Here is a 25,903-nt window from a genome sequence, read left to right as displayed (position 1 = left end):
ATTTTCAATCAGCACAAACTAAAGCCTTCAAAATAGTAAATACATCCTTAAATCACTCTTTATTTTCTTATATTATTTAGACAATATGCAGAATTAAGATTAAGGTTTCTTTCATTATTTGCATCTAATATTTCATTTTACACTTTTAATGGAGTTAATTTAGCATTATTTGCTTTACTCATTTTTCTTCTGCTAGCTACTTTTACAGTTATCTGATTCATAAATAAAAAAAAATATGCATTAATCAGTACACAGTCATAAGACATTTTCTTTTTTTCTGACCAACGCTTAATATTTAACTAGGCACTTTTAATATGAATTAAATTTGTTCCACTACTAATAATTTTATGACTATAAAATAAAAAACGAATATTATATTACTTCGTTACATTAATGATGTATTAAAACATCGTAAAAATATAATACATATTTTTTTTGGTTATTTTTAATAAAAAAAATGAACAATATTAGTACGATTAATTATAATTTTTATATTGAAAATACCGTAGTTGAAAAAATAAATAGCAAAATATCATATTTTCAAAATAAATGTTGAATATATATTGTGATATATATCAACTGATATACTTCGTCCAAGCCTGATATTGTATTATTTTGCTTCATAATGTACTTTTCCTGATGAAGTGATTGGAAAAACTACTTAGTGTAAGTCACATTTTCTTAAAAACTTCATATTCAGAGCAAATTTGCTCTGAATATGAAAAGAAATATTAATAGCTCAAGTACAATTCTTGTGATAAATTTGTTGTGTAAATATGCTTTTAACGTTTACTGAACTGATACTGAAACCTGAATAATTAAACCAAAAAAAAGAAAACTACAACCCAACTATGAAGTTAGATGTACTTTTTTCAAAAATCTTTTTCTTCTTTAGCTACATTTTATTGTGTTAAAAAAAAGACAGCATACTTTGTTTTAATATATTTAACAAATTTATTTCCAATTTTATAAACACACTTTAAAAACATCACAGTAGTCCAATTGCAAATACATTAACAAAATTTTATATATATTCAACATTAATTGAAGTGATTCATAAACACCCACAATATATGTATTTAATGCTATTTTCTGACACAAACTTTTAAATGCTTCATTAATAAGATTTGATACCACCAGACAAGACACGCTTTACAAAATGCTTACCTTTTCTCATCATCTGCAAGTTTATATATTTAAAAAATAAAATGCTCCTAAAAGGAATTTTGGAATTATTTTAAGTAAAGTCACTGAAATTTAAGCTTAACAAAATTTAAAGGTTTCACATTTTATAAGTTAGACAGCACATAAATTTCATTCACAGTTCATTAATCAGCAAAAATGAATAAAAACTACTACTATTTGAGTACGTACAAAATTAGTATACTTTTGATAGGAATAGTGTAAAATTATTAGGAAACAATGCAAAATAAGACATGTTCAGAGCATTTCTGTACCTCAGAGCCAGACCGATGTAGGTCACATAATCGCTACTTTACAGGAGAGAGGGAAAACTCTTGTATTTTGCATACAAAGGGTGGGATGCACACTCTTTTCACAGATATCGTGATTTTTATAAATTTTTTCTTAAATCAAAAAAGTCAGACTTTTTTTTATTTAAATAAAAAAAATTTCTTTTTATTAAATTTATAATTATTTATTACTTTACATTTATAAACATAATATATTTCATACAGTAGATGAATCTATTCAGCTTACTTTTCAGACTAAGATAAGTTCTGTAACTATTCAATACATTTTTATGATTTATAAATACGTTATAATACTTCAATAAGAAGTGATTTTGATTTATGTTTTGCTTAAAAATATGGTTTCCATCATCATGTACGTTTCAGTGTAAAAGAATATGTTGAGCAATTACTTTTCTTAATTATATCAGTGATGGTGTATGAGAAAAACTAAAAATTTTTATTTGGTTCTATACAGAATTGAACTGTAATTTTGGAGTAAAATCAATATTACAAGAATGAAAATCTACGTCACACACATCAAGAGGGATCTACGTAGTTTTGCCTGTTGAAGTTAAGATTTTGTAATGCAGTGCAGTTAAATTTAGAGCAATACATTCTAAAAATGCAAAATTAATTCATAAAAATAAAATGAACTGATTTTAATTAAGGATTTTGATTTTAAAAAAATCACTTGATTCAAATCAATTGATTTAAATCAATGATTTTTTTTTAATCACTTGATTTAAATCAATGATTGTTTTTTAAAAAAATGATTTAAATCAACCAACCCTGTGAAATACACCGCCAGCTCAGTCATTTCCAGCTGAAGACTGCAGTTTCGTGCTTATTAGCAATTCCATTATTTCCATTTCCAGCTCAGTCACTTTCCTATGCCGGGCTGATGAGTGCTAATAAGCACGAAACTGCAGTCCTCGGCTGGAAATGACTGAGCTGGAAGTGTATTTCACGTATTTCTGCTTTAGCCCTGGCTAATGGGCGGTAATTTACTGAATACAACCAACCCTGTTTCAACACTGGTAATTAATTACAACGTTGTTGTTTTTTAGAATTACATTCACATTGCTCGATTGAGACTAGAATTCTACACGCAAGAAACTAATAAATGGAAAGTCGCAATCTTTGGATTTAGGCTAGTCTGGTTGTGAAGTACAGATTTATTGAAGAGGAAATATTTTGTATCATAGCTACATATAATATGACTGAAAGACAAAAAAATGAATTTTTGTGAGTGATAATTTAATAAATCATGAAAATATCAAGTTATTTCATTGTATAACAAATAAATGGTCAAATTTACTTAATGAAGTTCAAAATTTTTATATTTAAAAAATGTATTAAGTATGAATTACAGTAACTCAGAACAAATAATAGATTTTTTTTTTCTCGTTGACTCTTTCAAGCTATCAAGACTTATTGTATAAGTTTTTTGAAAAAGTTTTAAACTGAAAAAAAATAATAAAAACCAAAAAACTGTTCACTTAACTAGCAAATAAGAAGTAAGCACATGGGGGGGAAGGCTCAAGCACTTTCTAGACATTTTTTAGAATTATAACGATGTATTTTAGATAATGAATTTCCAACTGTCTTCTGAAGAAAACAAAAATATAAATTCCCTTAAAAGGGTAAAGGTCTGTCAAATTTTAAAACAGAAAATTTTCACAAATCTTTTTTTATACTGTCGGCCCCGCTGAATCGAATAACGTCGGTTCCAAGAAATATTATTCAATTAAGCGGGGTATTTGATTAAGCGGGGAAATTTTCTTTATCTTTCTAAATTGACAATATTTGTCTTAAAATGTAATAACAATAAATGAACAGCTATATAAAGGAAATAATGTTACTGGTAAAAAGTTTTTCATCAAAAGTATAAAAAAGTAACTTACGACTTGAGTTATGAAATCTTTGTTTTGTCACCTTTTTTTCAGCTCATTATTTTTTGATAAATTCTGTAATAGTGAATTTATTATTGAATGAATTGTGTACAGTGGATTAGGTTTAACACAAAACAGAGGGGACCAAAATATTTTTTTGCATTAAAAGATTTAAAATAAAAGAACAATACTTACAAATATTTTCAATGCCATCAACTTTTATTTCGAATTCCATTCAAACAACTAGTAGGTGACATCCATTGGGATAAAATGAAAATAAAAAATTATTGTGTTTTTGGGAACATGTCAGTTATTTTTTTTTTTAATGTCTCTTCAGTGATTCAGTTTCGATCTTCAGTGAAACAACGATCTTCAGCAAACTGGTCACTGAAGATCGTTGTTTCACTGAAGATCGAAAATAAGAAAAAAATTTTGTGTAAGCGAGTTTGTTTTGCTTTAAAATAAAAATAATGTATTAAATTGCTATGTACACAGTTCGGACGACGATATCCTTTTGTGTTAACCGATTTTTCATGTTAAGCGTTTTCGTGTTAAAAGTATTTCACTGTATATTCCTTTGTGCTATTTAATTATCAAATGCGTTATTTATAGGGGGGTTTTTTTTCGTAATGGCAACTACAAAAAAATAAGATACAATAGAAGAAATGTCTTTGATGTAATATGAATGGTTTTCTCACCCGTTGATGGCAAAAAATATTGTTTTACATTTTTATGTCAATAATTGTTCTTACATAACTTATTTTTCATTTATTCAAATGTTTTCTCAGAAATTTCTTAGAGAAAGCTAATCAATATTATTCGATTATCCAGGGAAATTATTCAATTAAGTGGGGATTTTTAACATTACATCTATGGGGAAATATTTGGTTCCAGGAAGTTTTATTCCTATAAGCAAGGCATTTGTTTACCTATTATCCAATTAAGTGGGGCTGACAGTACTTTGTAAACAAATGAAGAACAAAGAAAAAGTTTTTTTTTTCCTTTAACTTGAAGCTTCCCCCGCCCCCTCTAAAATTTTAGATATAGAAAGAAGCCCATGAAAAAGCAGTTCTATGAAATCACAAAAAATTATTTCATAAAGGCTGAATTTATTATATGTCCAACGTTACCAAAACTAGCTTCAATTTTGCAAGATGTTTTGAGAGGTTGCTATTTTTTTTATTTAAGTAAAATGTTAATTTTTATTTTAAGCTGGAAAACAGCTGATGAATGAAAATTCATTGATTTTTCTAGAGGGGGGTCAATTGCCCTCTTCTGCCCCCCCCCCCCTCCAAATGACAGGCCTGGTTACTTATTATAATTAACCTTTTTTATCACCATTAAAACTTGAAAAGCTTGTATAAGCTCATAATTCATTGTAAAATTATAAATATATATGGCTTTATATACTTACATTTATATTTAATTCCAAGTAGCAAAAATGTTTAGTTGTATTATTTAAAACATTCTTTATAACAAAAATCACATTAACATTTTTTTTTAACTGCACATAAAACCAAATAGTATCACAAGTATAAAATAGCAAACAATTTAGAAAACAATCAACTAGGAGACAACTAAACTTTTGGATATAATACAAAAAAGCTATAAGTGTACTGTTTCCAAAAAAAAAATTGATTTGGCAAAAGTCTAAATTTTGGACATGTTCTCTTATTTTCCAATAAAGACAAAAATTACTGAGTTCCAACTTTTTAATGCTTTTTATTTGTGTGGTTAAATTTTAACCAGAATATTTTACATTTGGCTCTTAAAGCTAGTCAACTATATAGTAAATATATTCAATAAGCAAAATGTTCAATTAATTAAGCAAATACGTTCCTTGCAAGGAAAATCGTCTAAAAATGTTTTTTAAAAAAAGTAACTAACGAAAAAGTAACAAAATATCACAAACATAAAATAGAAAACAACTTAGAAAATAGCAGTTCACATAGTCGAGACTAAAATTTTTTATCACAATTTTTACAAAAGCATTTTTTTGTTTGAAAAAGAAATAACCAGACATGTAAAAAAAACAGTAAGTAACAAGACAATCATAAAAAATGTAAACTATGCAAAACTAACAGAAAAACACAGAGTAATGATTGTTTTGATTATAAAAATAGGTAACAACAACTACTTTTGCTGCCATTATTTTGTTCTTCAATTCAGAACACATATCACTGGATTTTCTACTATGGAATAGCCATGTAATACAGAAAGATAAACTAATTATACGAAACAAAAATACTTTTTATCTAAACTAAAAATATAAAGGGTAACATTTCATTCAAATTGTATTAAAAAGCATACAGAGAAGGCTTTCAGGGATAAGATTGCCTAATTAGCCATTTTTCTTAGGCTTGCCAGACGTCCCGTTTTTCAGACAAAATACCGGTGTCCCGGCCGGTTTACTTCGTGTCCCAAAAAATCGGAGAAAAGATGATCAAAAAAGTTTCTAAATAACTAACGTTGAAGGATTATTTAGGATAATTACTTTATCCTTTGTAACTTGTAAAACTAGTATTGGATTAGTTTTTGTAAAGAGCTTTACTACAAGATCAAAACCAAAAAAGTTCTAGCCAATGGAAATTTTATTCAAATTTTTATTCCTTATTCAAAGTATTGCTTCTGAGTAAAGTAACTTATAAATATTAACGTGTAAAAAAAAATGTTTAAATTTATCTGCCAGGTTTTGGTTCATAATTAGTAACCATTTATTCACAGCACTGAGAATAAATTACCTTCTAAAAAACACTCTAAAAACCAGCCAAGGGTGTTCTCTTCTGAATACCAGCGACACTGGGGGAGGGGAGTGGAGGCATCCTGGTGTCCCAATTGAACATTTCAGAAATCTGGCAAGCCTACTGTTACTTAATGGAATAGATCAGATTGTTGTTCTCCTACCAGGGTTTATTAAAAGGATTTTTTTTTTTTTTTTAAATAAATGCTTGCAAAAACTTCTACATGGCACTTAATCCTTTAATACTTGAGCCCTAGAATACAAAAATTAAATTTTAAGGGCCTTGCAATTTTTATTCAAAAAAACAACTCTACTGTAAACTGGGGACAAAAGTTTTCCTTCTTTTGGCAACTAAATTAATACTTGTTTAACAATAGTTTTAAAACCTACAAAAATATTTTTATAATACTTAAACCATTCCTTTGAACCTTAAGTCCTTATATTAGGAGCTAATTTGAATGTTTCTTGAATTTACACAAATAAGATCACAATGTTAAAAAAAATTATTGAATTCCTTGAAAATAAATAAATATCAGGAAGAATATATGTCATCATTCTATCAAATACTTTTTTCCTTAACATTCACTGAAGAATTTTTTTTCAAATGTTTTGGCGTAAATGCATTTTTATAAAAAGATTTTCAACTGTTTTAAGATGCATCATTTTCAACAGAAATGTCACTAACGTCACCTGTCCTTTGAACAGCAAAAAGCTCTTTTTCAGTTTTGGAACTTGAGCTGTCCGATTTCATGTTCACATTTTTGGTATCTTCATCAGAATTATTTTTGAGGTAAAAATTGATAGTTGTTTGTTGGGGCCCATTAGAATATGAAAATGGAAAATGATCTGGTTTCTCTGGCAATAAATCCTTTGGTTCCATTACGTCAGTGACATCAGAAGCATCAGAGCTCTTAGAAGTTAAACTTTCAGGAAGTGAATTTTCAGCAATAGGTTCCAATTCTTCACTGCTCCTGGCAACATCATTACTTTCATCTGCTGCCACATTTCCTGTTGCGACAAACAAAAAATTAACTCATAAGTTAACTTTTGGTGGTAAAAACTTTACAAAACTGCATATGAAAAAGAAATTAAAAGTTTCTAATAAAATAGCTTTAAAATATTATTGCATTGGAGCTGAAGTACTTGCATGTTGCCATATTAGCTCTAGATTCAATACTATTTTTTGTACTAGTGAAAATTGCTTTACATTTGAAGGAAGCAATTGCATTGTTTAAAGATATTTTGATAGTTGAAATTTTAACCCTAACTCCAGTAGATTAACCCTAAATTCCAGTAGGTAGTGTTCGTTGTTGATCACTTTTTCGTTTCTTCATTCTCTTAAATGACAGTCTTACCAGTAAAACAGTTAAGTGACCGGATCGAGTTCAGCCTTGTCACAATAAAGCTTTTCCCTGCATTTTAAACATTACCAACACATATTATAATTATCATGCCGTGGTGCGGGTTTCATTGTTGATGATGTCAGGAGTATTGCTCGATCATTGGCTATCATATATATGAGGATGTAACAAAACAGTTCATGTGATTTCTTAGAATTGAATTTTAATTTACACTCACAGTACGAAAAAAATTAAAGAGCAAAAACTTTCTTTGCTTAAAAAGTAATTTATAATTTTAAAATAATGATTTATATTTACAAGCTATCAAAAATGTGCAATTCAATCCACACTTTCGGATTTAAGGCCATCAAGAGTTATAACATTGCACTATAAAAATCGTAGAGACCTCAAGAAACCTGTGAATCTGGTTTTTCATGGGAAAAATCATCTTGCAATCAAAAATTACTCGCTGGAGCGAAATATTTATTTACATTAATGCAAGTATTTGCTTAATTAAAGTTTAATTAAGCATTTTGAATCTTTTCTTCTTTTCTTTTGTTTCAATATAACACTGATTCTTATTTTACTAAAACAATCAAATTTTGCTTCAGTTCATGATGTTTCATTTATTTAAGGGATTTTTCACAATCAGTTAATTCTCAAATTCAAAAAAAAAAAAAAAAAACAGTTAAATTGTATTGTAATCAATTAAAACATTGGTTAAAAAAAATTCTAAATGTGTTTTAGAAACAATAAACTGCTGGTACAATGATATAATTTTAAACAACTTAAGTAGTTGATTTTTAATGTACGTTTTGCATAGATTTTGATTAGCATATTGTATCCCTTTTGAATGCACATTATTGAAAATAATAAGTATAAATTAACTATCCAAAAGTTTACAGTCATATCAGCAAGTTCATGCTTTGCTTACATGAAATAATTATTTGATAGTTTATTCTTTTAAATACTTTTAATAGCAAGCATATTTATTTAAGACAGCAATCGCAAGAGAAAAACAAAAACATGCAAAAAATAATAAATTTGAAAGTTCTTCATTACTTATTAAGTAACTTTGAAAGTGATAGGTTTTAAGTGCTTAAAACTAATTATTTAATAATTCAGGCTCATTACATCCACAAAAATAATTCAAGATGCATTACATACAAACAAACAAAAAAAGAAATATGTAGTACTTCAAAAAACTAAAAATTTAAAAGATTTTTTTTAAAAAATGCATACTACATAACACATGCAAGTATATTACAGAAAATTAATAATAAAAATGCTAATAATCAATTAGAACTGAATAAAACCCGATAAATTATAGAACAAAGTAACATAAAAAAAACTTTAAAAAATAAAAATTGGGAAAAAAAAATTTAAATTTTATATCGGATACTTACCTAAACTTGCATTTGAACATAGCATATCACCAACACACAGGGTACTGCATAAAATCAAATAACAAATAACTTTTCCCCTCATAATAAAACTGTCGTTAATATAATACAGTTGACGCTCAAATTAACAACCCTTTAGGTTCAATTTATAAAAAAAGCTCTAATTGAAGTTACATTAATAAAAACAAAAATATATATATTCAGGGGTCTGGCCAGAGGATATTTGGGTCCGTTAACGGACCCTTCACAAAAATCTGATCAACCAAAACGGCTCTTTCACAAAATCCTGATCAACCAAACCAAAACGGACCCTTCACAAAATTCTGATAAACAAGAACGGATCTTTCACAAATTGTTATTGAAAGAGCAAATCTGGAAGCAAAATAACGCATATTTGTGTGTATAAAAACCGATAGTTTTTGGAACCATTTTTAAAGTCAAATTAGAGGGATCAGCATATACAAAATCTGCTAATTTTGCAAAGAAATAAAAATCGGCACTCTTGTGATGCTCCTGCAAGCGATAAATAATTGCTCCTGCCAAATAAATATAATGCTTGTTGTTTGTTTCTTGGAAAGAAATTAACAGCTGAAAATAAGTTTGGTTTTAAATAATTTGGTTTGTTTTATCATAGCTTATTAGTAGCAGTGTTGTTGTAAATTTTTCTGAAAAGGGGTTGGTAAGCACTTTTCTCCCAGCTCTTGATTTAATAAACAATAATAATAATAATATATATCAGCGAAATGAACTTAGAACTGCAAAGAGATAGTAAGGGTGGGGAAAAAATATGATCCCTTCAGATAGGGTTACAAACTTCAAAATTATCCCCACTTAGCCTCTGGCCTTAAACCTTTATAATGATTTGATTAGAAAATATTCTAATCATTTTGCCAGCTTGTTTGCGTTTTTACGGTGAGGTGCGATGTTTAATTGTTATTTTGGGAGAAAATTATATGGGTTTGATTTTTCAATGCTAACAAGGATGATTAACTTTAAATAAACTCTTTTACTTGACTTATTTTTTTCCTTAGATGTCTACATTTTGAAAAATGCAATCTTTTAACATCCAGTATGAGAATTATATTTTCTTTTTTTTTTCCAAGCTAACTTTGCTTTATTAGGAAGCAAATAAATGAAAAGTTTCTTTATTTTTGTTAGAACGCTCATTTTAAGTTTTTAAAGCAAAATTCCATTTTCTTTTATAAGTCAAAAATTAAAATGCTGAATTGATGGTTTATTTTTATTTATTTATTTATTTATTTTTATTTTTATTTTTTTATTTTTTGCTTCAACTTGTCTACAGATATTAATAATATGTTTATCATAGGACTCTAAAATGCAATTTTAAAATAATTTTATCCAAAATATTTCTCTTGCAAGCCCTTTTTATACTTTTGATGCCTTCACTTTGAGAATTGCAATCTCTTTGCATCAGCTATGGAATCCAATTTTTCGCATTTTTGATGTTTAGTACGCTTTGTTAAGAGGTAAACAAATAAAATCTCTTTTTATTTTCGTTAAAATTACGGAATTTATAAGTTTTTAAAAGAAATTCTATTCTTTTTAAGAGTGTCTTGGGTCAAAAAGTTAAATGCTGAACCCTTGTCTGAATTCTATTTATTTATTGTTACAATTATTTTAAATACTGCACAGAAATATTTCTAGTATAATTTAACATAATGTAGAATGGTAGATAAATATTGATACTTGAGAGAGCGATGCCCCCCCCCCCCCCGCCAAATACTAGAAAAACACTAATGAATGATATTCTCATCATAGAAGAGGAAAACACTCAAGTTTAAGTTTAAATGATATAGTTTGTGCCATCTCTAAATTCTAAAATTTCACGTAAAAAAAATTTTTTTTTTGCAAAATTATTTGACTTTTTACAAAATTAATTCATTTTTCACAAAATTGTTTGATTTTTCACAAAAAACGGACCCTGTGAAAATTTTCGGACAAACCCCTGATATTATTTTTTTTTTTTTTTTTTTTTGAATTAAAAATTTCATTCTTTTAAGGATAATAAAGAATTAGAAATTAAAATATTTTGTAATAGAAGCATTTAGATTTGGATTCCCCCTCCCCCCAATATTTAACAGAATTTTAAGTCTAAAAATATTCTACAATATTTACTGAAAACCACCATTTTGGAGAAGTGCAAAAAATTTACAAGCTTTACTTACATTTTATAATTAACATTTTTATCAATTTCAACTGAATCATAAAATATCATCTTCTATAAACTTATTTTCAATGGAGTGGAATCAGGGGTTCCAACAGAAGGTCACAAGGGGACCGTTACCTTTAAAAAAAAATCCCTTTTGGCGAATTTCGTCTAATGATTTGCAACATTTGGAGACTTTTCTTTTTAATGATGCTTAATGTTTTTTCTCATTAGATGTAGGTATATGTGCATTAGGATGGAGTAAAAAAAAATCAAAATCTGATAAACACCAAGTAACGGTGTGGAAAAGTTGCCTTTGGTAGAGATATTTGGACATGCAAAAAGATTTTGACAGCAAAAAATATCTTGAGCTGCTGCTCGCGCCTTCAAGTTGAACATAATTGCAAAAAAAATTAAAAAAGTTACAATAATTTCATCAAGAATCGAAAAATTTGATGTTATATCACTTAAGAGTAGGCTTTTGTGTAGGTTACACACAGCATAAGATCATTTTAATAATAAACTGTATTTTAAAGTTCCACACATGCTTTGAATTTGATGTGAATATAGCGTCAAAATTGCCGAACATCATAAGGCACTGTACTTTGATAAAAAGTATCAGAAGTTATTATTTGTAAAAATTTGCTCTCAGACTAATTAATCATTACATAGAATGTAAAGACATCAAGTGAGAATATCTAATAGACAGAGGTGGCGAGTGGGGCTTATAAGTGAGGGGGTCATTTTTTTTTAGGAAGATAAATACTATTTTAGGCTATCTTGAGTGACTAGAAGGAGGGGGGGGGGGCTTTTGATGTTCTCTCGAGTAAATGTTTTGGAATTGTAGTTTTAAAAATGCCATTTTAGTTGAGTTTTGTCAAAGTTTGGGGAATGGAGAGGAGTTTCCAGGGATGTCCCCATAATGTTTTTTTAAATAAAGTCTACTTAATAATAATAATAGAATAAGTGCGGACTGGAAAGAAATCTTAAGCAGATGTTTTAAAGACGCAAATTAAAGCCATCTTTTAAAAAAAAACTTAGAGCAAGGGGTTTGGGGTTCTCTCCCAGAAATTTTGCGAAGTTTAAAACATTTTTTGAACGTCCTTTCAAACGTTATTTCAGAAGGAGAAACAGTAGGGTTCAGAAGTTTGCTTTTTTTTTTTTTTTTTTTCTACTGATGAAATCCTGGAAACTCAGTCTTGAACTTCCTTTGGGGACTTCAGAAAATGATCTCCGTTTTTTTTTTTTTTTTTCTAAATTGGAGTCTTTTAAGACTCCAATTTAGAGCGAAACTGCGTTTTTAAACGCAGTTTTACGCTATCTGGATGGGGGGGGGTCTCTTCCTGAATTTTGTTCCTCAAACTGGAGTCTTTATGACGCAAATTTAGATTATCTTTGAATTTAAAGAACGAAGGGAGTGTGGTCGAGGATTTTCTAATGGAAAAATTTTAAAATTGAAGTTTTAAAACTGAAATTTTTAACAGTATTTGGCGACGTTAATGTTCGGGTAACTTCACCCAGAGTGTTTTAAAATTGAAATATTAACGCTCAGGCAATCTTTGATGATGAAAAAAGTGTGGGGCAGTTGCTCCCCCCCCCCCCCTACCTGCCGGTTTGCCGCCACTGCTAATAGACATGCAAATGCCAGTCTATGACAGAATACTGAAGAATTCAACACCATTTCAGAATTTACGTGTAATTTTCAACATTACAACTATATCTGTTTTCAGATTGGAAATTACTGAATGTTTGCAGTTTCATTTTATGAATGGTTAAAAAATCAACATATTGATATGTAGAGGTATTTCTGCAATTACTTAACCAGAAAATTATTAATTAGCAACTACCTTTCAGTTTCAACAGCAGTTTTCAAGTTACTTTCTTGACTTTGTAGCTTGGATATTTCCAGGGCAATAAGCAAATCCATGGCTGGATCGATATGAGCCACTGAAGCTTTTGATGCTGATGATAAATAAAATAAAATGCACATACAGATAATCAATCATTACTGAATTTGAGTAAACAAAAATTTCTTTCATCATCAATCATTTTAGTCAACAGTGCAGCACTGCAAGTAACAAAGCCAATAGAATGCTTGGGTTTATCAATAGATCTATTTAAAAAAAACCATTACATCTTACATTGAAAAAATAAATGAATAAAATAATGCTCAAACAGTGTATGCATCATTTATATTTACTCATTACAATTAACCTATAAATTAGAAAGAGAGAAATGTATAAACAGGTTGATATTGTAATTTTATTACTACAATGGGGTCGTTTCCAAAATTTGAAAAGTATTTTTTTCTGAAAGAGCATGCTTTAAAAACAAAGGATTTGATCATTTTTTGATAAATTTGTTTATGTTTAATACTTTTAAAAAAGTACTTAAATCGGAGCACTTTCATTGTTTACAGCTTCTGCCGATGACATCACAAATGATGAAATGCCGTTCAGTGTTGCCATTCACAGTGCAAAATATTTAATTCACATCTTAACTCACGTGTATTGGCGGCAACAATATAATTGATAGCAAGTGTAGAGCGCAATAAATTCGCTGCTTGATTATCATAATGTGGAACCGTAGTAGAAAGATGCGCAAAGTGCATCATTTGTGACGTCATCAAAACCATGCCTTGTTTGAAAAATTGGACATTTTAAAAAAAATTAATTTTTAAAAACACTGTTGGGAAAATGAAAGTATTTTCTGGGTCCATGTTATATTTTTTTTGCTCATTCTATCCTTTTCAATGACTAAAAGTAGTACTTTTGACTGAAAAAAACCACCCCATTATCAGTGCTGTGTAAAAGAAAGTAAAAACAAATAATTCTGTACCTGGAGATTTTATTTCTTCCCAATGTTTGCAAGATAGGGAGCAATAATCATGTATTTCTCCAGTCCTACAATTCTTAGCTCGATATCTACTGCACCCTTCTCGAGAACATATCCCTTGAAAAAAAGAAATACATTGAAATTACTTTTTAACTTTGATTTTTGAGCAATCACGATTGCTTATTGTTCTCACTTGACTGTTTTTGGCGTTCCTTTGATTTTTCCCACCCCCACCCTCTGCAGCATCACCGTCGACCGGCTCCTCACGATGCTGCTCCTATAGCGAAAGCCGTCTCCAGGTTGCATCCACGTCCTACACACACGCGCATACATACGCAGCTACACACACACACACACATACACACACGCATACTTACAGACACCCACACATACACACAAAAACATACGCACACACATACACACAACTACCCACACATTCATGCCTGCACACAGACACAAACACATATGCCCCCCTACACACACATACACATAACCCCTACACACAAACACATACCCCCACACACAAACACACACGCCTACATACACACACTCGTGATTGCGAAAAACATAATTTGAATTCAAGATGTCAAAATTCAAATTAATTTTTTTTTTTAATGTTGTTCTCTATTTTTAGAAGATTTAATGGTTTTCCTCTATTGTTATTGGCCAACATAGTGTTATGCTGCACGGCCAACAGCTTTTGCGTCAAGATAAGACTGAATATCTGGTTCCTTTGAAACACTTGTATATGAAAATGTCAACTGAAGACTAATTACTTTAATAGATTGACAACACTTAAAGCAGAAAAAAAAATGTAATTCCAAAAACAAACTATTTACAAAAACTGCAATAGCAACTATGAAACCTTTTGCAAGGTTGAAACTGACCTAGGTCCCAAAACACTGGAAACTGCCAATGTACGTAAAATTACGCCAGAACAGGTATTGAAACAAAAGGGCTAAGAAAACTGCTCTCTTGCCTTTAGAAACTTCAGAATTTTAGTTATTATTCATATTCTTCAACTTAAGTACAAAAAAAAAAAAACTTGGCACTTTTCCGGGATACAAAACATTCTATATGGTTACTGGAGAAAAATAACCATTATTAATATATTATGTGCTGGATTTTAAAATGTATTAAATAACATATTTATTGATAGTCACTTTGGATGTCTATTAACAAAATAAAAGGAAATTATTGAAAAAAAATTCTTGCCTGGATTATGGTATTAGTCAATTAAAAACTACCTGAATTAAATGATACCTAATTTTTAAAAAATCCCAGAATTCCAGGGTAGGTCCCAAAAAGTTTTTCTTCATCTTGTTATACAAGAGCATATATGCAAATTATTAAAAATGCATTTATTACAGGCTTTGCAGCTGTCCTGATATTTTTGATTTTCCTGAAAAAGAATAAATTTGTCCTGGTTTTTAGCTTTTTGTCCTGACTTTTTTTTTTTCAATTTCAGGGCTCACAACAGGTTTTCAGTTGGTCCCAAGTGAAAAAAAACCTAAATTCTTTGAAAAAGTGACTTTAATCTTAGTGCTTAAAGGCTAAAATTTATGATTCACTAATTATTCGTCAGTAATTGGCAATTGGCCACTTGGTCGATTAACTTATCGGAAAATTAATCAGCTGAAAAATTATTTTTTATCGGAACTACTTTTGCTTAGGACAAGTAGCTATGCTGAATTAATTTTAGCTGATTAATCGGCTAATTTTTTATTTTTTTAAGCAATAAAGAGTTTAATCTTTGCTTCATAAATTTGGCACAAAAAAAAATTCCAGAAAAAAAATTATACTGTACCTCAAAAAGAAACTAAGTGTTTGCAATTTGAAGTAAAAATGGTTTTTATGTGCATCAAAGAAACAATCCAGCGATTGGACAATTGGAGGAAACCCTTTCGGCCTACAACTCACAGAAAAATGGGCAATAAAACAGAACAAAAAGAATTCCATAGCGGCTTTAAACACCTAAAACAACTCTTGAAAGAAAAAAAAACCCAAAAATAATTTAGGTCAGTCTTTTTTTAAGAAAATAATTTTGATCTGTTTTTAGAAAAACGTATTAAGCGGGTTTTCTGAAAAAGTGCAACGTAAAATATGTCCTGATTTTTGTCTTGATATTTTTGTAATATTTCACCCTGATTTTTTTAAAGAAACTACAAAATCTATTATCAAAGTAAAACAAAGACTTTTAAATCACTGTTGAGCTAGTAAAAAGATATGCCGGGCTCTCTGGAGCTAGTATCTAATAAAATTTCATATTCGATCATAGAAAATGTCAATTTTTCATTATGCAGTATAAAATCTTACCAAAAGCAGATGATGCGGATGATTTCTGATTTTCTTCCTCATCACTATCATCATCTGGCCAGTCACAAACAGCTGCTATATTTGTGTGCTTTCCTTGTGGATCAATAACCCATGGGTCATTGGGATCAACAGTATCTAATGACTCAAGAATAGCTTGAGACAGCAGAGGCTACAAAACAATTTAAATAACGGCTTTAAAAAATTGAATAGCCTGGAAATATTTTAAGAAAAATGTTCGACGAAAAACTATTAATCAAAATTGTGTTAAAATACACATGGATGAAAGTGAAATATATTCCAGAAAAGTTAAAACTTTTTTTCCACTCTAAATCAGCACGTTTTGATTACAAAGTACAATTGTGCCTTAAAACAGTTTAAGTGCACTCCATTCCATTCAAGCAAAGTGTTTTAAAAAATAACTTTGAACAAGTAAATAAATTTTTAAAATAAGTTAATTGAAAAACTTTTAAAACCCAAACTCTTAATGCATTGTAACACAAAAATCTTTTTGAAATTATGATTTCGCAAATTTTTGTATGAAGATAAAATAATGAATTTCAGAAAAGTTACAAATGCAAGCACAAATATAAATATGACGGCCAGCAACAGGCTTTGGGCCCACCTAGGCTGATCCTAGTCAGTTTATTAGTCCTCAGTGATGATCAATGGCCCTCTTAAAGCTATTCACCCCCTCGCTCATTACCATTTCTTCCGGTAAGCTGTTCCAAGTGCCCACAACTCTACTAAAGTAGTAGTTTTTCCTCATTTCCGGGTTAGCCAGAGATTTGAATACCTTAAAAGAATGACCCCCTGTCCTGCTTTCAGTAGAAAAATTTAACCCATTAACATCTTTTTTTTTTTTTTTTTTGATAAATTTAAACAACTGAATCATGTCCCCTCTGACTCTCCTTCGCTCCAGGTTGTATATATTGAGCCTTTTAAGTCTGCTATCATAATTATTACTTTTCCATAAACCACAAAGCCCAGATCAGAATGGCACTTTTCCGTTCTAGTTACATCACAGCTCATTTTCAAAAGTTTTCGAAAACTGGTCAAAACAACAAAGCCCTTATTTGCTCGTGACATGTTGCCAAGATCAATATTGTTCAAATATAAAATTTAACATTTCATTTTTACATAAAAAACATTAATTAAACAAAACTAATAGTTACATTAAAATGAAAAAAAAATCTGCCAAACATATGAACTAAGCTTTTAAATATATTAATTTTGGATGTGACAGAAGATCATGTAATTTTTTCTTTCTAATGGGGCTGTGGTTGAGGCACTACCTTTTGAAGACCTAGGGCAATCCCCTAATACAGCATTCATTCTTTCATGTAGCACCTCAATTGTGGATGCCATTCCCAAGAGAATTTTGACATTCAGTTTCCAAACCAGATGGAGGCATCTGGGCTCTGTTCAATGCAAAACTGCACTAGGAATTTAATTTTTCCAAGAGCACTCAATGCCAAACGAGTACTGAAGGTGTATTTTACATGCTACATAATCATAGAACAAGGATCCAGTCGATTTTCGACAGCTTGAAAATCAAAGTACCGAAGCTAGGTTCGAACCTGGGCCTTTGGGCATACGAGACCAGCAACTAACCACCACAGCACTCTGTCGGGTGTTTTAATGTTGCTGTATGTATTTTTTAATATGATCTTCATATGAACTGCCAGATAAAAAACATTAAGCTCAAACTTTGGAAAAAAAATTATTATTATTGGAGGCAAATTGTATCTCCGTGACACAGGCCGTGCCGCAATGTTAATGAACTATTTTTTTTTCTTTTTTTTTTCTTTTGTTTACATGTTTTCCCATGAAGTAGAGTATTTATTATCCACCATGCTGATGTGGCACTGATAAAAGTAACAAAATGCAAGATTTTTTCTTAGCCTTAATTTATCTAAAAATATGGAAAAATCTAATTATCTAAATGGAGAATGGTTTTTGTAACTTTGTCTGTAACTTGTTGTAAATTGTTTTTGAATGCCTGATAATAATGTTTACAAAGTAATGATACATTAACTGCAAGCTACCATAAAATCAAATTTGTGAACTAAAAACGTCTTTCATTCAGGGTCAAATTTTTTTCAAGGGAAAAAGAAGATTCAAATTGTGCATGAAACATAGGTTATATATACTACATCCAACTAACTTAAGTAAAAAGTTAAATCATATTACATCATCAATGGGATCCATTCCCATTAAACCAGGAAGACGTCGCTTGCGATTTTTTCTCATGCTAGGAGGAGTCTCAGGGGGGATAAGTCCTTTCTGAACAGCATTCAGGAGGTCCAATCTTTTCCGTTTCACTTGAGCTGTCATTTGAATAATTTTGCACTGGGGTGTTTGCAAGTATGTTCGTGCGACAGTGTCAGATAACTTTTCAGTCACTTCTTCTAGGTCATTCTATGAATGAAAAATAATATACCTTTACAATGAGTTTGTTCAATTACCAAAAATTTAAACACGTAGTAATCTATTGGCAGAAGCTTGAAAAAAAAATTGCCATATTCAATAGGTAAGGGCCTAATAAAGTCTGACTGTGAAAAGTTGGTCCTTTGCTCTGCCTTGTTTCAGAATTGTCCATTTTCGTGAAGGGGTGATATGGAGAGGAAAGTTGGAACGGAATTTGGAAGTGCGTCATAGTTTCTAGAGCTTGAATACGTCACCTTAAAATTTAAGAAATTATAGCTAAAGAGGTAAAATATTTTAATTTTGTGTAGTCAAGGCAGACGTCTCATTGGACAGGTCACATCCTACGTAAGTGGGTGGGTCTTGATTTTACTTCTTTCAGCAGCCATTGGTAAGAGACAACACCTCCTACAATAATTTCGATTGAAAGTTGGCAAGAGTAGGGTTGCAATAAAGAACACAAAGCTTCTCATTTTTACCTTTTCGCCAACTCAATGCATTTATTGCTGCAACTTAAACTTTTTAGGTCTAAATAACAAAAACGAAAATATACTGAGATTTTTTTTCCCTATCGCAAAAATGTTGCTAAACTCCGAAATTTGGCACGGGTCCTTTCTTACTTTTTTACTTATTTTAAGGAATGGACTCGTTTTCTCAAATGATTTGGTCCGACTACAGCAGCATTTTTCACAGCATTCTGCGACACAGATTAAAAAGCCTCAAAATAATTTGCTAGGTAACCCACCATTAGGTTAGTCCTAATGCTTATTATAAATCTCCAAGAAATGCTTGAAATTAAATTGCTAATTTTAAAAATTACAAGCAAAGCATAGGCTAAGAAGGTTCAATATAAATGGAAAGTTGAAGGACGGATAGCTGATGGAGCACGTGTGTTTCACCTCTCAATCACCGAGATCAAAAGCACCAATAGGTTTAGGTGGCTCCTACTCTCCCTTTATATTTCATTCTGAACTGTACTTTTCTACTTTTAATACTGCAGATTCATACAGAATTCGGGAGGGGGGGGGTGAATATCTTTTTAACAAAGTTTCCTCATGAAGAATTTGCGACGGGCGTTGTGCTGTTCCTGCTACCAGAGCAAACGGCAGCCTTAGATGATATCATCGGCACCATACTAAACTAAAGAATGAAAATTAGCACTTTTCAGGACAGCCAAAACATTTTTTTTTCCATCAGATGCATTTAGTTATGTTAAATGTTTTAATTTTTATTGATAACTTTAAGGTTTAAATTATTGTTTGAAGTAGCTATAACCAAAATATAGCCTTTTTTGAGTACTACAGCAAACCATCAAATTTCAAAAACACGATTCACAATTTTTCATTTATTAGTTTAGCATGATACCGACAATATGTCCAGAGTAAACTTTCAAATGCTTAGTTGTTTTAAAACCGGGGTAAACAAATTTTTGTAAGAGTTGGTGACACTGTTAAAACAGGAAGAGATATGGGTCAGAAGGAATTTAATGAGTTTGGATGCTATTACTCAAATACATAAATAGTATAATGTATGATTCTCTCTATTAATTATTTATCTTACGTAATAATTTATTTTATGGATTTCATGAATTTACTAAAGGAACTTACTTGCAAATACTCAAATATTGTTTTGTTATAACCATTATCCTCAAGATAAAATCCATAAACATATGCTCCACATAAGATACGACGAGATCTTAATAATTCATACATAGCTTCTTCCAAGAATGACATATCAAAACTGCAAGTAGAAAATGAGGACAGGGTGGCAGTCAGAGCAGTAACTTTGTCTGGAATAGATTTTGCAAAAGGTTCTTCAAACTGAAACAAAGATGAACAAAAATGAGTAAAGCACTAATTGTCAAAACAGTAAAGAACATAGTAATTTCAATAATACAGCAGTGCCTCTTCATCAATGCAAAAAGACTCAACATAGAGTAGCAAAACCTAAAGTCATGAGGGAAAGTAACTACAACCTATGAGAAAGGCCAGGATCTGCGTACCCCCAGACCCTGTAGTTGCAGGGGGGCCCAGGGGCCAAGAAGCAAAATAAATTAACTAAATTAAATAAAAAACATAACTACCAACATAACTACCTAGATTAACAGGTTAGTTAAAAACCTTAGAACAATAATATTATAATAATAGATAGCTAAAAAAATTTAAACAAATGAATTTCAAGTACAGTAAAACCTGTCGATAATGATACTGTTGGGACCTAAAAATGATATTGTTATAGTCAGGTTATCGCTACAGACAGTTTGGACATTTATGCAAATGTCCCCCCCCCCCCTTAAATATTAAGTGTGTATAAGATATAGAGTTTTATTTAGAAAACTGAACTTGATCCAAGTAATTTAAAATTTGAGTGTTATCTTAATATATAAAAATGGAGTTTGGTAAATTTGTTCCCTAAGATCTCAGAAACTACCCGGCAGATTTGGCTGAAACTTTCACCGTTTGTTCTTTTTGGTACGGGGGAGGTTTGTAGACCAGTTCGAAAAAGATCCGATTGTTAGTTCCTTTTTTATTCTAATATGTCCAAATTTTCGCATAAATGCCCCAATATGACGGTGAAAAAATACGTGCACATATTAAAATTATGTGTCCATCGAAAGCGCTTATTTTTCTGCTGAAGATGGCATCTGTTAGAAAGTTCTAAGTTGTATGAAAAACGAGATATGAGCTTTTTTTGTTCCATGTTCGAAGGCTCTCCTCAACCTAATTCATTATTTAGTGTATCATCTCAACTCTCAGTTGATAGCTAGAATTGTTGTACTGTTCAATATTTTTGCGTTTCGTGTGACTGTTCGAGGCTTTTCTCAAGTCAAATCTTAAAGTAACGTTTTTTCACAAGATTGGCTGATAATAAATGGATTTGGCTGATTATTTTCCATTTAAATGGAACTTTAATGAAATTATTGTTATATTTTTATTATTTGTGCAATCAGACTCATAATCCAATCTACCAGTAGAAATCTCGCCAAACTCTTTGCAAAGATTTCAGTAGCTTATGCGAATACATTTGTGCAATTTTTTCAACTGCCGCTGTTAACAAAATATCTCCATTAAAAGAATCTTTAAAACTTTTTTCAAGACGTAAAATAATCCACCATAAACTAAATTAGGCAAATCCATTTAAGAGCACAAAAACATCCATAAATTTTTCTTTTTGCACATTTTCAAACAATCGCCAAATTTTACTACTCATTTTGAAAACATTTTGGATGAAAATGTTTAGCTCCATGTTATGGTGACTAGAAGTATCTCAGGATTTGGCGACAATATCTTTTTGACGAAAATTAGTAACAGACCGTTTTACAATTTTTGTTAGCCGGCCGAAGACATGGATTTTAACTGTATTAATGAAGATTTTTACTATTAATTTTAATGTAATGGAGATTTTTAGATGAGCCGTTATCGTTATTTCAGAATGGTTGATGCTGATGTTGATTTTGAGGGACTGACGTCGATATTCTAAGATGACGTTTCGAGAATTCATTAAAAAGGGAATTTTTTTAAAGCTATTATGCTAATTCTGTTGGGGTTAAAAAAGGGTGTCTTCCCAGTTTAGCCGACATTTCGTCCCCCCCCCCCCCCCCCGTTTTCTTATTTAATCATACCTTTTGATATATTAAAATATTAAAGGCGGGAGGAAGTTTGAAATGTCGGCAAAACTGGGGATAAACCAAAACCAAAAACAGAATGTTGATGTTATTTTGAAAATTTTTCTTATTCCGAAGGGAGGGGGGGGGATGACTACTTTCCTTATTCAGATACATATTTTTAGAGGGACTGTTGACGGTATTTTAAAACTGAAACCCTCATTCTAACTCAAATCTGAACGTTTTTTCCACTTCATAAGTATTCAGGTTTTGAACGTTTTATGTGTTTAAAAGTATAGTAGCTTAGTCTTATTTAAAAATACTTGACACCCGTATTGTTTTTTATAATATGCAGCAATATTGAAAATTATTTTCATGCCCCCCGGATTGGTATAAATTCAACGCTGAATGGGACACTCAAATTGATTTCAACCTTGCCAAAAATGTAATTATTTTCTTACACGTTCTGTTGTTGATATTTTCAAAATTTATGGAACTCGCTTCTTCGTAATAGCTTATGCGAATACATTTGTGCAATTTTTTCAACTGTCGCTGTTTTTGAAGCCAATGTTTCTCAGCTTTCACCATGTAAACAAAATATCGCCATAAACTAAATTAGGCAAATCCATTAAAGAGCACAAAAACTTTCATAAATTTTTCTTTTTGCACATTTTCAAACAATCGGCAAATTTTACTACTCATTTTGGATGAAAATGTTTAGCTCCATGTTATGGTGACTAGAAGTATCTCAGGATTTGGCGACAATATCTTTTTGACGAAAATTAGTAACAGACCGTTTTACAATTTTTGTTAGCCGGCCGAAGACATGGATTTCAGCTGTATTAATGAAGATTTTTACTATTAATTTTAATGTAATGGAATGATAATAATATAATAATAATATAATGATAATCTATATATATATCTTCTTAATATACAAAAATGGAGTTTGGTAAATTTGTTCCCTAAGATCTCAGAAACTACCCGGCAGATTTGGCTGAAACTTTCACCGTTTGTTCAGTTTGGTACTGGGAAGGTTTATAGACCAGTTCGAAAAAAATCCGATTGATAGTTCCCTTTTTATTCCAATTTTAGTCCCAATTTTCGCATAAATGCCCCAATATGGGGGTGGAAAAAAACGTGCACATATTAACGTTATATGTCCATCGAAAGCGCCAATTTTTCTGCTGAATGTATCATCTGTTCGAAGTTTCTAAGTTGTATAAAAAACGAGTTATGAGCTTTTTTGTTCCCTGTTCGAAGGCTTTCATCAACCCAAGTCATTATTTAGTGTGTCATCTCAACTCCCAAGAATTGTTGTATTGTTGAATAATTTTGCGTTTCTTCTGACTTTTTGAGGCTTTTCTCAAGTCAAATCTTAAAGTAACGTTTTTCCACAAGATTGGCTAAAAATAAATGGATTTGGCTGATCATTTTACTTTTAAACGGAACTTATGTAATTAATGGTTTATTATTATTATTTCTGCTGATTGGACACTTGCTCACTATATCCAACCAACCAGCAGAAATTGTTGAATGTAATCGCTTTCTCCATTGGTTTAAAAGAAAGAACTGTGCTTACATCTTATTGGAAGAGACATTTGCAGCTTTCCACGGAGTTCGCAAAATCTCTTCTTTAATCCACCATCGGACTTTGGAGAAAGCTTATTGCTATTTAAGAAACATCATTGGATGCTGAAAATCTGCCCTCTATTCTATTTAAAGAGCCGCAGTCTGTTTATCAGGGCCTTCACTACTTTCTCTATGTCTTACTGTATGTGTGTCCCCATGTTTCGTATTAAACGTATTTGTTTATGTTCAGCTGTCTGAATCTCTGCTTTACACAACCTTTCAACAGAAATATCACCAGAATTTTTTCAAAAAGATTTCAGTAGCTGGTGCATTTGGCAGTTTTTTCCACTGTCGCTGTTTTTGAGCCCAAAGACTACGTAATAATGTTTCTTCCATTAATTTTTCTTTTTGCACGATTTCAAACAATCGCCAAATTTTACTATTTATTTTGGAAACATTTCGGATGAAACCGTTAGCGCCATTTTATTTTGACCAAAAGTATCTCAGCATCTGGCAACAATATTTCTATAATAAAAATTAGTAAGGAGGGGGAGTATTTTCGAAAGTGTCCCAAAATAATTCCCGCAAATTTGGTAAGATTTTAAACCGCACCAAGTGCCCACAAAAATTGAAATTTCCCAAAATAACTAAAGCAAGTGTAAGGGGAACACTGGCGGCTACATTTTTTAAAACAGTTCGTACATCAATAGCCATACAGAGAAGGTTTTGGATTTAAAAAAAAAAAAGTACTAACAGATAAATCTTTTTAAACATGTCAAGTTTAATTTCATATTTCGGAAATTCTTCAAATTTGTATACGCTTAAATTTCGTGTTTTCGTTTCTAAATGAATACTATTTTGCTCTTTTTACTTACTGCTACTTTAGTTTTATGAGTAAGGAAGAAGCTAGATTTTAAATCACGAAAAAAAAGGTGTGTTTTAAGTTCTTTCACTTAAAACAGAAAACAAATGCAAGTAACGATTGTTTCTCATAATTATTGCTGACCCAGGCAACGCCGGGTATTTTTGCTAGTATAAATGTATAAAAATAAATTAATAACTGAATTTTACCATTTAAAAATTTTAAGCTTTTGTAATCAATGAAATAATGAGTTGAAAACTTATGTACAAAGTAGGCAAAGATATATACGTTACTATCAAAAGTAAGAACATTTTTTCCAGTAAGTTTGGTCATTTTTAACATTGTACTTATTTTTAAAAAATAATGCTGATGGTAAATGAAGAAATTCCAAATTTTTACATCAACTTATTCTAATTCTTTATCAATAGGATGCTAGTGCAGTTTAGCTTTTTTCCCAATTGTCCTAAATTTTCTTAGTGTTTTGTTTCCATCTTTTGTTATCTCCTATTTGAGATGTATTTTCTTAGATAGAAAAACTGTGATTATTAAAAACACTAGTATTTGGTCTTTAAAATAATGCATAAAATGCTCGCTATTGGGAGGTTGAAAATACATTAAGTAAATGAGAATTTGTTACACACAGGTTTCACTGCATAAGTTGAAATATTAAAGCAGTTAAAAACAAGCAATCACTCGTTTAAAAATCAGTTATGGGGGGGGGGGAGCAATCCAGTGGGTGGTTAGGGGTCCTACAGATTTTTTTGCAGAGGGGCCCAAAATTTATAGATCCAGACCTGCAAATGAGACATCAAAAATTACACCAAAAACAAGTGGTTTGTTGATAAAATTGGATGCTAAGTAAACAAGGTCTAAGAAAATTGTTAATAATTGTTGTACCATTTCATAACAGACTACAATTCATAACCACTATTTTTCTTGCAATCAAAAGACAGGAAAATGTCTCATTTCTGTAGACTTTCTGAAATGAAAAGCTACAGGATGCAAAACCATTTGAAGATGAAATATCTTCACAAGTTCAAAACATACTATTTTTAATGAAAATATGTAGAAAAAAAAACTTTTTCCATTCTCTTTTGCATCTATTTTTCTTAACTGTCACATTTTTATGACTTTTATTTTCTACATTTTTATTTAAAAGCATTTGCGAACTAATCGTTCTCAGTCAATTTATTTATAATGTTCAGAACTAATGACCCAAAGGTAAAATAACCTGAAAATAATTTCCTTTCCTGCTTTGAGAGTGATAACTTAATGT

At 30.6% G+C, this 25,903-nt stretch overlaps 1 protein-coding gene across 1 annotated transcript in view; it reads right to left on the bottom strand.

Annotated features, from left to right (window-relative positions):
- Nucleotides 1-6,723: 6,723 nt before the first annotated feature.
- Nucleotides 6,724-25,903, bottom strand: part of LOC129220997 (ankyrin repeat and IBR domain-containing protein 1-like) — a 50,970-nt gene continuing 31,790 nt past the window's right edge. Inside the window, exons 12-18 of the mRNA XM_054855433.1 lie at nucleotides 20,197-20,409; nucleotides 18,356-18,583; nucleotides 16,166-16,334; nucleotides 13,853-13,966; nucleotides 12,862-12,976; nucleotides 8,851-8,894; nucleotides 6,724-7,112 (exon numbers count right to left, since the gene is read on the bottom strand). Coding sequence (XP_054711408.1) covers nucleotides 6,754-7,112; nucleotides 8,851-8,894; nucleotides 12,862-12,976; nucleotides 13,853-13,966; nucleotides 16,166-16,334; nucleotides 18,356-18,583; nucleotides 20,197-20,409 — 1,242 coding nt within the window. The 3' untranslated portion in view covers nucleotides 6,724-6,753. The remainder of the gene's footprint in view (nucleotides 7,113-8,850; nucleotides 8,895-12,861; nucleotides 12,977-13,852; nucleotides 13,967-16,165; nucleotides 16,335-18,355; nucleotides 18,584-20,196; nucleotides 20,410-25,903) is intronic.

Source organism: Uloborus diversus, chromosome 4 (genome assembly GCF_026930045.1).
Source record: "Uloborus diversus isolate 005 chromosome 4, Udiv.v.3.1, whole genome shotgun sequence".
Taxonomy (NCBI): Eukaryota; Metazoa; Arthropoda; class Arachnida; order Araneae; family Uloboridae; genus Uloborus; species Uloborus diversus.
Note: the sequence above shows the minus strand (reverse complement) of the source record. Positions and strands in the feature narration are given on the sequence as shown.